Raw genomic sequence first — 13569 nt, forward strand, 5'->3', positions numbered from 1 at the left:
GCAAAGGAACCAGAGATCAAATTGCCAACATCCACTGGATCATAGAAAAAGCAAGAGAATTCCAGAAAAACTTCTATTTCTGCTTCATTGACTACGCTAAAGCTTTTGACTGCGTGGATCACAACAAACTGGAAAATTCTTCAAGAGATGGGAATACCAGATCACCTTACCAGCCTCCTGAGAAACCTGTATGCAGATCAAGAAGCAACAGTTAGAACTGGGCACGGAACAACTGACTGGTTGCAAATTGGGAAAGGAGTACATCAAGGCTGTATATTGTCACCCTGCTTATTTAACTTATATGCAGAGTACATCATGAGAAATGCTGGGCTGGATGAAGCACAACCTGAATTAAGATTGCCAAGAGAAATATCAATAAACTCAGATACACAGAGGACACCACCCTTATGTCAGGAAGTGAAGAGGAACTAAAGAGCCTCTTGATGAAAGTGAAAGAGAAGAGTGAAAAAGCTGGCTTAAAATTCACTATTCAAAAAACAAAGATCATGGTTTCCGGTCCCATCACTTCGATGGCAAATAGATGGGGCAACAATGGAAACAGTGACAGACTTTATTTTGGGGAGCTCCAAAATCACTGCTGGAGAAGGAAATGGCAACTCACTCCAGTATTCTTGCTTGAAGAATCCCAGGGACAGGGGAGCCTGGTGGACTGCCATCTATGAGGTCACATAGAGTCGGACACAACTGAAGCGATTTAGCAGCAGCAGCAGTAGCAAAATCACTGCAGATGGTAACTGCAGCCACAAAATTAAAAGACACTTGATCCTTGAATGAAAAGCTATGATCAACCTAGACAGCATATTAAAAAGCAGAGACATTACTTTGCCAACAAAGATCTGTCTAGTCAAAGCTATGGTTTTTCCAGTAGTCATGTATAGATGTGAGAGTTGGACCATAAACAAGGCTGAGTGTCAAAGAATTGATGCTTTTGAACTGTGCTGTTTAAGAGTCCCTTGAACTGCAAGGAGATCAAACCAGTCAATCCTAAAGGAAACCAGTCCTGCATATTCACTGGAAGGACTGATGCTGAAGCTGAGGCTCCAATCCTTTGGCCACCTGATGTGAAGAACTAACTCACTGGAAAAGACCCTGATGCTGGGAAGACAGAAGGCGAAGGGGACGACAGAGGATGAGATGGTTGCATGGCATCACTGACTCAATGGACATAAGTTTGAGCAAGTTCCAGGGGATGGTGAAGGACAGGGAAGTCTGGCATGCTGCAGTCCACAGGGTCACAAAGAGTGGGAGACAACTGAGCAACTGAACAACAGCAACAAGAGTTCGAACCTGTGCCCCTTGCATTGGGAGCACAGACTCTTAACCACTGAGCAACCTGGGAAGTCCCATGTCATAATCCCAGGATCTAGAGTCTAATCTTGGCAGAAAAAGAATAAAATGGAGGGATACCAAGAGCTTTAGAGAGACTATTTTGTATTTGACACATGTATTTGAAAAGTTAGTGGCATGTAAAATATAAAGCACACTTTAAATAACTGTTGTGCAGGGTGATACACTCCAAAATTACTGCTGTGAAAATCTTCAAGGGCTATAGATACTCCCCTGAAACAGTCACTTCCATAACTTTGTAACTACTTAGTAAAACAAGCTTTTTCTGAGTCTATAATTCTGTGAAATTTTCCATTGTTAAATCAACCTTCACAGAACAGGCTTAAAGCAGTTTCCCAGAATTTGCTCTAGGATTTGGTTTCTGCCAAGGTTGTGTTCTTCCTTGAAGACACTGGCTGCAAATCAGGCAGCTGCCACTTGAGGACAGGGGGTATTACACAACTCAGTTCCTAGGGAACAACTAATATTTAATTTTTTTTCAATTCATTTTGTTCAAATATAAAGCTATTTATTAAGCCTGTCTCTGTGTGCCAAGTCCTTTTTTAGGAGATGCGGAAAAAAAGAGATGAAAGGCATTTTCCCTGCTTTGAAGAGTTCACAGTCAAGAGACAGATACTGCTATCTAAGACAAATAGGCAGCGCTTTTATATTGTAGAGGTTCTGCTTTATAAGACAGAAATCATACATTCATGAATCCTTTACTCTTTCATTCACTAAGCAGATTGTAGAAGGTTCCATGTTTCTGACACTGTCCTGGACACTGCATGGTGATGTGGCCTTGAGTTAACACTAATGGTGTTTGGGGTCCAGGAAGGAAGAGGTGCAGCCAGCAGAGGGGATGGGAGCGGGTGATCACTGGCTTGAGCTTTGTGCATATACGGCTGGCAGAGGTCGGGGGAGGGGACCTTAATAGCAGTTGAGTCAGGAAGAGGAGCTGGACAGACCCCAGGTGAATGAGGAACGATCCAGACGAGGCTGTGATGCAGCTGAGGCACTGGGATGTGTCCTCCCTGTGATGGAGGGCACGGGAGGCCTGGAGCCAACATGGCTTCAGTAGAAGGTAAGGAGGCAAGGAGACTGACAAGGACAGATGAGGAGACCAAGGGATGGTCAGGGGGTCATTTCTAGAATAGAACAGGGAGACTCCAGAGGCAGATTGACCGAGGAGGCCAGACCATTAATTGGGAGGCAAATGGTCCAGCAGGCTCAAGGTCACTAACCTGTGTCCTCTCCAGAAAGCCTGCCTGTTGCCATTCTGATTCCTTACACAGCCCACTCTTGTTCTCTCAGGGGATTGGGAACCCTGTTTGTCTGCCATAGATGGTGACAGCCTGAAAATGTGGCACTCCTTACCCTCTACACAGCCCTGCCTGGCGTGGAACTAGAAACTGCCTGTGGGCCAGTGAACACAGTTCTAATTCACATTTCCTGATTCACTTAACTCTGTGACTTAGTGTGCTGATCATCCCCAACAGGATTCCCTGCTGCTGAGACCAGAAGTAGGAGTTAGGAGTCCTTAGAGACGAAAGTTTTGTCAAAGGTCACAGGTAGAGTGTGCACCAAGGCTTGGGTGGCAAGTTCAGTGCAACCAGTAAGAAAGGGATCAGGGGCTGGGCCACGTGGAGGACAGCCCTGAATGCCCTGTTTCTGGTCAATGGCTAATGCCTACCTAGCTCAGAACAGGGTTTGAGACCACTTCTCATTTCATTTACCCTGCTGGCCCAGGAACTGCATTGGAAAGCAGTTTGCCATGAATGAGATGAAGGCGGCCATGGCCCTGATCTTGCTTCGCTTTGAGCTGTCACCAGATCCTTCCAGGGCCCATGTTCATTCAAAGACTTGTGTTGAAGTCTAAAAATGGGATCAACTTGCAGCTCAGGAAGCTCCTCTAATCCTTGTAGGAACAAGGACAATCTCAGAGGGCCCTGGCCTACCATCTTGTCTTGCTGTCAGTCTCTCCTGTCCTTGTCTCCTTGCCCATTTCCTGCTTTGATCTTGCCCGCCACCAGCATGCCTCATCTTCTGCCTCCTGCCCAGCTGACTTTCTGCCCTTCTCCTCTCACCTTTCAGGAGGCTCCCTATCTGCTTATCTCTCCATCTGTCTCTGACCCTCTGTATCTGACCCACTGTCCACCTGAATCCTGATTGCCTGCTCTCCTCCAGTCTGTCTAGTCTCTCCTGTGTTTCTCCCCTTCTGCCTGCCTGTCTGTCTCTGTATTCACTCCCTTTTGCTGATAAAATAATTTGCCACTGCCTTAGGGACTTAGAACAACACAGCTATTCTCTGATGGCTCTGGAGTGAGAAGTCTGAAAGGGGTTTCCCTGGACAAAGTAAGATGTTGGTGGGGCCCTTCTCCAGGGATCTAGGACAGGATACCGCTCTTTGCCTTTTCTGCATCTAAAGCTACAATCCTTACATTCCTTGGCTCCTGGGCCCTCCTCCCTATATGAATCCAGCAACATCTTCAAACGTCCCTCTGCTTCTGTCTTCACATCACCTTCTCTTTCACGAGGACCTTTGCGATTAGATGAACAACTCAGATAAGACAGGCTTGTTCTCCTGATCTGAGGGTGAGGACAAGGACACCTGGGCAGCCGTTGCTGGACCTGTTAAGTCCTGTGTGACCACCATCGGCCTGTCCCCCACTCTTTCCCATGTGTGATGGGTCTTCCTGTGTGTCAGTCACATGTCTTCCCCTCTCTTGTCCTCCCTGGATATAGACTGTGTGTGTCTTCTCTGAAAGGAGCTGGATGAAACAGAAGAGAGAGGAAGGGAGGAAAGACAGCGGAGAGGAGGAGGGGCGATGATACCTGCTCTGTGGGGCCAGGACCCCAGCAGGGAGAGCATGTCTGGCCCCCTCTGCAGCCTCACACTCTGGGGTCCCTCATGCCCCACACCCTGACTGGTGCCTGAGGCTCCTGTGACTGCTGAGTCAGGAGAAAATTCTCATCTCCAAAGGCTCGGAGGGAAGACGCTCACACCAGCACCTGTCGGGGAAGGAGCCTCCCTGTGGTAGAGCTTCTTCACAGAAGCTCTTCTGTGGTAGCTTCCTCACCATGTCTGTAGAGGGGCCCAGCCAGCACCCACCCTGTGCTGAGCAGGGAAGACTTTGCAGACTTGGCCAGGCACATGGGTCTCCTTCACCCCAGAAGAGATTTGAGCAGAGCCCAGCCTGGCCAGGTCACCAGCCCCCTGGCAGCCCTTCCTCACAGGCAGGGCCTCAGATTCCTCTGAGGACAAGAGTGGGTGGCTGAATTGGAAGGCCTGGGAGGAACCTGCTGGGCACAAGCCTTGGCTGATGGGAGTAGATGTCAGACCCGAATCCAGGACAGCTGGTGGCACCTCCCCCACAGGACAGCATCTTGGAGTCCCTGGCATGTGGACTGGCCACTCTGAGGGAGGACAGGCTTCTTCAACCCTGCCATTCCTGGAGACCATGTTGGGGCCTGTCCTCCTGACCCTGGGCACTGACCAGAACCAGGCCCCTCGCACTCCTCCTCCAGCCTCTCTGCACCCAGCCCTGCTATCTTCTGGTTCTGCACAGGTCCCCTTTCTTCCCACTGCTGCCCTTCCTAGACCAGTGTCCTGGTGCCAGAGGAGACCTCCCAGCGGCCCTGTGCTGTGCTGTGATATTGCCATGTGCCTCCTGATGGGGCTTCTCCCCAGCCAGTGCCTGCGGCCGGGACCTTCAGACCAGTAATCCTCTCCCCATGTCCAGGTTCCTAGGTCACCAACCTAGTTCATTCTGCTTCTAGAAGTAACCAGGGGAAGGCTTTCTTCTGCAACAGGGGTGGGTCACACTCTCACTTGCTCTCTTTCTATGGCCATCTTGGTTCTACACTCCCCATACAAAACACCCGGGGAAGCCACAGAAAACGTCCCTGCCCTAGAGAAGGAGTTGCCACAGTCCCAGGCTGAGACAAGGTCTGGAACAGAAACCAGAGCTTGAGGAACAGGATTCTATGCAAGCAACCACACAAGCCCAGCTGGCGGCAGCAGCTGAAACTGATGAAGAACCAGTCAGGAAAGCAAAACAGAGCAGGAGTGAAAAGAAGGCACGAAAGGCTATGTCCAAACTAGGTCTTCACCAGGTTACAGGGGTTGCTAGAGTGACTATCCAGACATCTAAGAATATCCTTTTTGTCATCAAGAAACCAGATGTGTACAAGAGCCCAGCTTCAAATACCTAGATAGTTTTGAGGGAAGCCAAGATCCAGGATTTATCTCAGCAAGCACAATTAGGAGCTGCTGAAAAATTCAACGTTCAAAGTGAAGCTGTTTCCAAAATTCAGGAAAACACACAGTTTCCAACTGTATAAGAAGAGAGTGAAGAAGAAGAGATTGATGAAACAGGTGTGGAAGTTAAGGACATAGAATTGGTCGTGTCACAAGCAAATGTGTCAAGAACAAAGGCAGTCTGAGCCCTGAAGAACAACAGTAATGATATTATAAGTGCTATTATGAAATTAACAATAACCATTTGAAAAAAGGAACTTTTTTCGTACTTCCAAAGAGTAACTGCAGCTGACTTTGAAGTTTGCACTGTTTCTAACATTAATAAAGTTAAAGCTTCTTGTTGGATGAAAAAAAAAAAGTGGCCAAGTAGACACTCTGTGTTTGACCAGGAATGGAGCAGTAGAGTTAGCTGGTTGTGTCCTAGACAGGAAGTTTGACAGGTCCCCTGGAGTGAAGTAGCACAGAAAGGGTCAGGCTAGTCACTCTCAGAGCATGGGGCGATGGGAACTTTTTCTTCTATGTGGCCAGCCATGAATGTGAGTTGTAATCAGAGGATTTTACAGGAGCTGAAGAGAATGACTAAGAAGAGACCTGGCTTGTTCCAGGCAGTAGGAAAGACCCCAGTTGCATCCATACTCCTACATGCATCTGCCAGGAGTATGGATACAACTGGGGTTGTACATATCACATACACGTATCAACTGGGGTTTTACATAGACAGACATCCCTGTGCAACCTCAAGCTATATGTGCCCCTTACACGCTCCACATTCTGCTCACACACATGGGCACAAACCCTAGATCCTATGAGGCAGCAGGATCTCTTTGGAGAGCTGATAGGATTAAGCGGAATTCAGCTTTGGTGCCCACTGGTCCCCCAGCTCCCCTCTCACAGGGACCTTCCCCATTCCCTCTGACTCCAGAGCTCTCATGGGCATGTGCCCTCAGAGAGAGATGCAATTCCACCCATGGAGTCTTAGTCAAAAGAGGGCAGAGTCAGGTTCCTTCCCTTAATGGTTAAGTGGGATAACAGCCTCTTCCAGTCCTGCCTCACTGGCCTCCTGACAATCCGGGGATCAGAGGAGTAGATGCATCTTAGACTTGAGTTCCACCCATGGGCCAGAGATGGATGGTACACTGAGCTCTGCTCCCCGGGGATGCCTACTGAAACCATTTCTTCACTCGTGCAGAGAAAGTTCTGTCCAGGGCCAGGACAGAAGGGAAAGTGGGTGGCATGGGAGACACTCTGGTGAGGCCTCAGCATCCCAGCCTCAGGTGAGCAAGGAGATCTGAGTCTTGACAAGGCTTTGTAGGAGTGAGCATGAGGCCCATGGCCCGACTCCCAAGGCTGTGACCTTCTTCTCAGAGGGCACACATCAGCAGCAGGAAGGATATGTCTCCAGATGGTCTATCCCTAGGGCAATATAAAGACTTCCCCAAGTCCCAGGGCCAGAATTCCCCCTCTCTTGCCTCTCCCCTAGAGCCCAGTTCCCTTCCTTCCACACCTGTCCAGTTCCTGGGTTGAAGCCCACTAATGGCTTTAGACTTGAGCCCTAGAGATGCATATGCCCCCAGCAACCAGGCAGGGACTACTTTGGGAAGAGCACTAATTCCCCACATGGCCCCAGCCTGAGTCCTTCCCCAAAAGTCGCTCTTTGCTCCCTCATACCTCACCCTGCCTTAAGGCCTGATTCAAGCACCATCTCTTCCAGGAAGCCACCCTTTAATGTCACTCTGTCACCTTCCCCAGCCAAAATTCACATGCCCGGGGTACCAGGTAATGGTAATACAGATGCTGACAATGACACGAGTGCCCCACAGACCCATCTCAGGAGGGGCAGAGTTTACACCCATGAAACCATAGTCCATATTCCTCAACCTCAACAGTGGTTACCAGGGAGTTTTTCTCTAAAAATTCATTCTTATGTATTGATGGTTTAAACAGTTTTTCCTTATGTCTGTTATATTCCAGACACATACATACAAAGTTAAAGAAACAGCTCTTGGTGAAGGGGGCGAGCCCCAAAAGCCATCCGTCTGTCGTGTGGAGTGGATGAGTATCTGGTCATAACTACCAGTCCCAAGGCACAGATTCTATGTGAATGCTGTGTAAATTTTAGAAAGATAGACAATTATGGGAGACCAATAAAGAATCTAGAAGCAAGTAGGTATTCAGCATGTTTGTTAAATGAATGAGTGAGCTCTGGAACACATGTGCAGTAAGCATTTATAGACATACAAGTTTACATGGCATTGCCTTTGAGGTGATTGTCTATCAGATGCCTATTCCGCTTCTAGTCCACAAGCCTACAGAAGACAGGGGAAAATAGCTACTCTACAACCCAGCTTGGAGAGGGTAGCATCCAGGAAGAGGCCACAAGTTGGGCTGTCTGGGGCCCTCGTCTCAGCAGAGCTACTTCTCAGAGCCCAGGCCCAGTGGCTTCAGATGGAGGTGGATGCCATTCTTGGAGCGTAGGACCAGTTGGGGCATCTTGATGGGTGGCCTCGAGGGATCCGGGGCAAACTCAAAACGGAGTAAGCAGAGGGCTGTGACCACCTTTATCTCGTTCATAGCAAACTGCTGGCCAATACAGTTCCTGCAATGAGCAGCACAAAATGACATTAGGCTATGAAATGTCCAGAGTGATGAAAACTAGCGCTCTAAGTGTCCAATGGAAATCAATCACTATTTATGGATGAATCATTGACTGATCAATTGATTGGCCTGGGCTTCAGAAACAGATCTTGGGGGCATAGTGAGGGTCCCAGACTAGGTAGGTTCACACTGTGGGTTGTGACTTAGGGGTCTCTCACCCACCCTACCTGCCAAAGACAAGAGTATGCTAATGGCAGGAAGAGGATCCCTCGAACTTCCATCACATCAGGGTCACCACACACCCAGCATGGCCATCCTCATCCCAGAGTTCCCCCAAAGCATGTTCCATGACATCCTCCATCCTCACCTCTTGACAGGGACATTGGGCTCTCCTTACCTGGGCCCAGCAGAGAAGGGAATGAAGGCAAAGCTGTGGCGTCCGGCCACATTCTCAGGAGAAAAGCGCAAGGGGTCGAAGACCTGAGGGGACAGGGCTTGCTTGAATATCTGCCAGGTCCCAGGGCAGGCTGACCTCACAGAAGCCCATCCCATCTGAACCCCGAGGCCAGGGATGGCGTACCTCAGGGTCAGGCCACACTGAACTATTCCTATGGAGGGCGTAGATGTGCAGAGAAATCAGGCTGCCTGTGGGCAGAGCAGAAGCCTGGTGACCAGACGGTCCTGGGACAGCCAGGCCTACCTCCTCACAGGGTCAGAATCCCCTAACTGATGCCCCCAACTGAGCACCAGTACCTCCCTGAGCACTGCCAGTGACAGAAAGTTCATAACCACCCTCAACACATCAAAGTGTGTTGATCAACAGCACACCTACTTCCCATAGCCCCAGCACCAGTTGTAGCACCTGACACAGACATTTGTAGAATGGAAAAGGAAAAGGGGACTGAACCCACCCCACCACGAGGAAGGACAGGCAAGGATTATTACCCACTTTCTACTTTCCACTAACTGACTCTCAAGGGAAGTAGTTATTCATAATATTATGCCATCAGTAGTAACAACTACCATTCATTGGGTGCTTACTATGTGTCAGATCCAGAGTCAAACGCTCCTTACAAAGCTACCACACACAGTTGTACAGCTTGTACATTGCACAGCATCATAGTCTAAGTGAATGACTCCTCCTGAAGCTGTTCAGGGCACAATCTGCTTGGTGGTACATGACAGCCCTGATGAATACTGTCTCTTTAATCCTGACAACAGCCCTGTATGGCAGGGATCCTTCTCACCCCTAGTTCATAGGAGACAGAGCAGAGGTGTAGATGTTAGTGGATTTACCCACACGTTGTGGAGCTAGGACTTTGATGCTGGCCAAACACAAAGCCTGGTCTCTTCCTCTCTGGTACAGGGGTAGAGAGAGCACCCACAAGGACTCTGGTTCCACCCCAAAATCTACCCCATCCCACCTGCAGGTAGAGAGCGACCATCCACAAAGTTGACAGGCTTGCTGAGCTGGCGGTACACCTGGGGCACAGGCGGGTACAGGCGGAAGCTCTCCTTGATGCACATGGTCAGGTAGGTCATCTCCGCCAGATCGTCCCTGCCAGCAACACAAGCAGGCCTTTGTGGACTGGGGAGCAGCACAGTCCTGCGGGAAGGCAGGCCCAGCCAGAATCCCCACTTCACCGCCATCACACATCAGGGAGTCAGAGGGACACAAGCGCTCCAAGTGTCCAGGCCAGACGTGGAGTGGACACTAGATGCAGGAGCCTGGCTCCACTTTTCTCTATCCCTTCCGCATCTTCACTGCTAGGAAGGGAAAGCACATGATCCTAGGGGTATATGTGCACCTGGCCGTCAAAGGCAAGGTCACTCCTGTATCTTTCAGTGTCCCACAGAAACCCCACGAGGGACAGTTCTTTAGGTTCTGCTTCATTCCCCATGGAGCTGGAATGGCAATGGGTAAGGGCTGACATACATTGGCCAAATGAAGTAATAAATGCCAAACAATGATGAGCTTGGAGGGGGTGAGTAACTACATATCGATAGATAGATGGATAGATAGATAGACAGACAGATGGATAGATATTTCCATTTTGCCACTAGGAAGTTCAGACCTCAAATGTGCTCCAGCTATAACGACTGTGCTACAGAGCCCCAAACTCTAGGGTTTATTCCCCTGGTCCTCATTTTTCATTTGTGTTCTACATTTAGTTGAATGTGTCCTTTAAGTTGCTTCAAGATTGAGATGGAATAAAATGAAAATTAAATAAATGTTTCAATTCCCTGCCTCCAGGCTGTGTTCACACTGTTCCCCAACCCAGAGCACCCAGCTCTCTCCCTTTGCCTTTCTGAGCTTCACACATCTCTTTAGAAAACCAACTTGGGCCCACCCCTTTTGACTCCTCTGTTCTGAACATGGGGCCTCTCAATCTTACCCCCTTCTGTGGTTTTCTCTAGCTTTCTGGTTCTGCAAGTTTGTCCTTCTAAAAACTCCCCCAGGTCAGTAGTGGCCACTCACCCTCATCCCCCACACTCCTAACAGCATCTGGCACCTGGCTGGACACCCTAGGAAGCTTCCAACCTCTGACCAATAAAACCACATCCTTCAAATCCCAGATCCTGGAATTCTAAGTCAGTCTCCCTCAGTGAGTCTAAACTTTCTCCCCTCGACTGAGCATTTTCTGTGGCCCCTGCTGTGTCCTATCCCTGGGCTGGAGGTAACACAGGAGTCTGGACAGAAAAGTGACAGAACTCAAAAGCCCAAGAGGAAGAGGCAGGGAGAGGCGGGGCAGAGGGCACAGGCGGGAGGGGGGTGGGGTGGCCAGTCAAAATTGCCAAAGATCATTCTCCAGAGAGAGGTCAGTGTCAATCAGTCTCATGATAGTGAGCTCAAGCTTGAATGAAGAAACAAAATAGTTGTAGGTTTCTAAGTGATGGAGTTTGGGCAACAGCCTTTTCTCCTTCATCAGAGGAGTCTAGAGGCTGCACATGACCATCTAAAAGCAGGTTGGGAGGGAATCAGCTCTTCCTGTTACCCCAGCTCTGTTCATCCTCAGTTTTCAAATCCTTTCCAATGCTCCCTGATCTATCTGGGAACTCAGAAGCGTAGTCAGGTTCTGCCACCAGAGGGAGCCAACATAAAAGTCAGCCACTTGACCACCTTTGCAAGACACATCTGAAAATGTTCCACGGTGAGAGAAAGGGCTCTGGGCTGTGTCCACGCATAGCTTCCCCCCAAAAGCCACAACTCTGGAGGGCAAAATGACAAGGGCTAACTGCCCTCGCCTGGTTTCCTGTAGGCGCAGCTCTTCCCTGTGACAGACTGGGCTTACAAACAGCCTCACTCACCACGTCAAGGTGTCCCGGTCCCCAAGAATCTCTTGAATCTCTTCTCGACAACGATGCTGGTGCTCGGGGTACAGGGACAGGCAGTAGAGAAACCATGAGATGGCACTGGTGGTGGTGTCATGGCCTTCGAACATGAATGTGTCCACCTCGGCCCGGAGTTCTTCATCTGACAGCTTGATGCCTTCTTCATCCTGGGTCAGAAAAGCACAAACAGACAGCCCAAGGCATGTGAGGTAGGTCCCAACAAGGCCTCAAAGAGTAGCTGTCAAATGAAGGTCTGGGAGAAGGAGGGAAATTCTTTTTCAGACTAGGGGTTCGGACCGTCCCCTTGATTCCTATCTGTTCTCCCAAGGCCAGCTTGGATGACTCTTACTCCAGGAAGCCTTCTTTGATCCCTCTGGCCAAATGACTCGTGACTTTACCCAGTCCTATCAATTTGGCTCACTGGACACACACAATGCCTTCTGGAGGAGAAAGAGGTCTTTGTCAACATCTACCTCCTGTCCCTGCCACCTGACTGTGAGAGTCAGGAGGCCAGGGCTAGGGCTTTCTCGGCGTCTGCATCCTTAGCATGAGAACTAAACCAGAGTAGGGCTCAGTGAGTTTGTGGACTGAAAGGACCAGCTGAACGAGTGAATAAATGAATGCTGCGGCAGGTGCTCAGTCACTTCAGTCATGTCCAACTCTGCACAACCCTATGGACTCCAGCCCCACCCAGGCTCCTCTGTCCATGAGATTCTCCAAGCAAGGATACTGTAGTGAGTTGCCATGACTTCCTCGAATGAATGAATGAGTAATGTATAAAGTCTAAGGTTCCAGGTTGCTAAGATTCTTCAGAGTCTTCGAAGGCTGGAATTGGTCTTCCGTTTCATGTATACCCAGCCTCCCTGCCACTACATCTCTCCCCAGCACCACACCAGTCACCTTCCCACCTCTGAGCCTTTGCTGATATATACCATGGAACAAGGGCTTCCCAGGTAGCTCAGCTGGTAAAGAATCTGCCTGCAATGCAGGAGACTCCAGTTCAATTCCTGGGTGAGGAAGATCCCCTGGAGAAAGGACCCACTCCAGTATTCTTGGGATTCCCTGGTGGCTTAGACAATAGAGAATCCACCTTCAATGCTGGAGATCTGGGTTCAAGCCCTGGGTTGGGAAGATCTCCTGGAGGAGGGCACGGCAACCCACTCTAGTATTGTTGCCTGGAGAATCCCCCATGGACAGAGGAGCCTGGCGGGCTGCAGTCCACTGGGTTGCAAAGAGTTGGACATGGCTGAGCGACAGAGCACAGCACAGCACCACAGGACAAGAAACGGGTTATATTTGCTGGGTAAAGAGGGAAAAGATGCTGAACAGCCCCTGCTGCTGTCCAGGGAACCCTGTCCCAGGAGGACAGTCTGAAGATGTGTCAGGGACACGTTCTTAGGCAAGGGTGGGTGACTGCGCACTCACCTGGGCCCCCAGGAGAATGTCCAGGAAGTCCAGGTGCCTCTTGCTCTGTATCTTCTCCTGCTCTTTCTTGTCCTGGAGGGCTGCTTTCCGTTCCCTGATGACCTGGTCTGGGCCGGGAGCACAGGGTGTCACTGCCTAGGGACCCACCCTTTGCCCAAAAGGGGAACAGAGGTCATGCAATGGGAGAGATCCCCCAGGGGCCGAGAGGAGCTAGACCAGAACCTAGGCCTCCTGTGAGCGGGCGGTGCAGGAAAGGCCCACCTGTGTGATCATGGGCCACCTGGCAGGCCCGCAGGAAGCGGCGGCCATGTGGGGTGAGAAAGTAGATGAAGTCATTGTGATATTGGAAGGAATCGACGCGCTGCTGTGTCAGCAGTGTGAGTTCGCTGATTGTCAGGTAGTAGATATTGTCCCTGCACAGTGGAGGGAGGGAGAAATGGTGAGACCCTGACCCGCAGCAGAGCCCCCAAGCAAGTGGAATCCAGGTCCAAGCACTGGGCTCTCTGCCCATCCTCTCCCTACCATCAAGGCTCCCATGAGAGCCATGGGAAAGGCCTGGCTCCACCTGAGCTGGGTCTCCCTAGAGCAGGACCCCCCTCTCCTCTCAGACC

The 13569-nt window shown here is 50.1% G+C and overlaps 1 protein-coding gene and 1 pseudogene across 10 annotated transcripts in view; one reads left to right on the forward strand and one right to left on the reverse strand.

Moving 5' to 3' along the window:
* The first annotated feature begins 5189 nt into the window (after positions 1 to 5189).
* Positions 5190 to 5790, forward strand: LOC145504746 (nascent polypeptide-associated complex subunit alpha pseudogene; annotated as a pseudogene).
* A 2022-nt stretch (positions 5791 to 7812) lies between these two features.
* Positions 7813 to 13569, reverse strand: part of CYP4B1 (cytochrome P450 family 4 subfamily B member 1) — a 31909-nt gene continuing 26152 nt past the window's right edge. For 9 of the 10 annotated variants that reach the window (XM_081488488.1, XM_081488491.1, XM_081488494.1 and 6 more), the window contains 7 exons: positions 13220 to 13371; positions 12959 to 13065; positions 11510 to 11700; positions 9625 to 9758; positions 8781 to 8845; positions 8598 to 8680; positions 7813 to 8201 (listed from right to left, as the gene is read on the reverse strand). In XM_081488488.1, the coding sequence (XP_081344614.1) occupies positions 8018 to 8201; positions 8598 to 8680; positions 8781 to 8845; positions 9625 to 9758; positions 11510 to 11700; positions 12959 to 13065; positions 13220 to 13371 (916 nt within the window). In that variant the 3' untranslated portion in view covers positions 7813 to 8017. The remainder of the gene's footprint in view (positions 8202 to 8597; positions 8681 to 8780; positions 8846 to 9624; positions 9759 to 11509; positions 11701 to 12958; positions 13066 to 13219; positions 13372 to 13569) is intronic. The other variant, XR_014053244.1, reaches the window with a different exon arrangement.

The sequence above is a fragment of the Giraffa tippelskirchi genome, chromosome 5, assembly GCF_054371585.1.
Source record: "Giraffa tippelskirchi isolate mGirTip1 chromosome 5, T2T-mGirTip1v1.2.pri, whole genome shotgun sequence".
Classification (NCBI taxonomy): domain Eukaryota; kingdom Metazoa; phylum Chordata; class Mammalia; order Artiodactyla; family Giraffidae; genus Giraffa; species Giraffa tippelskirchi.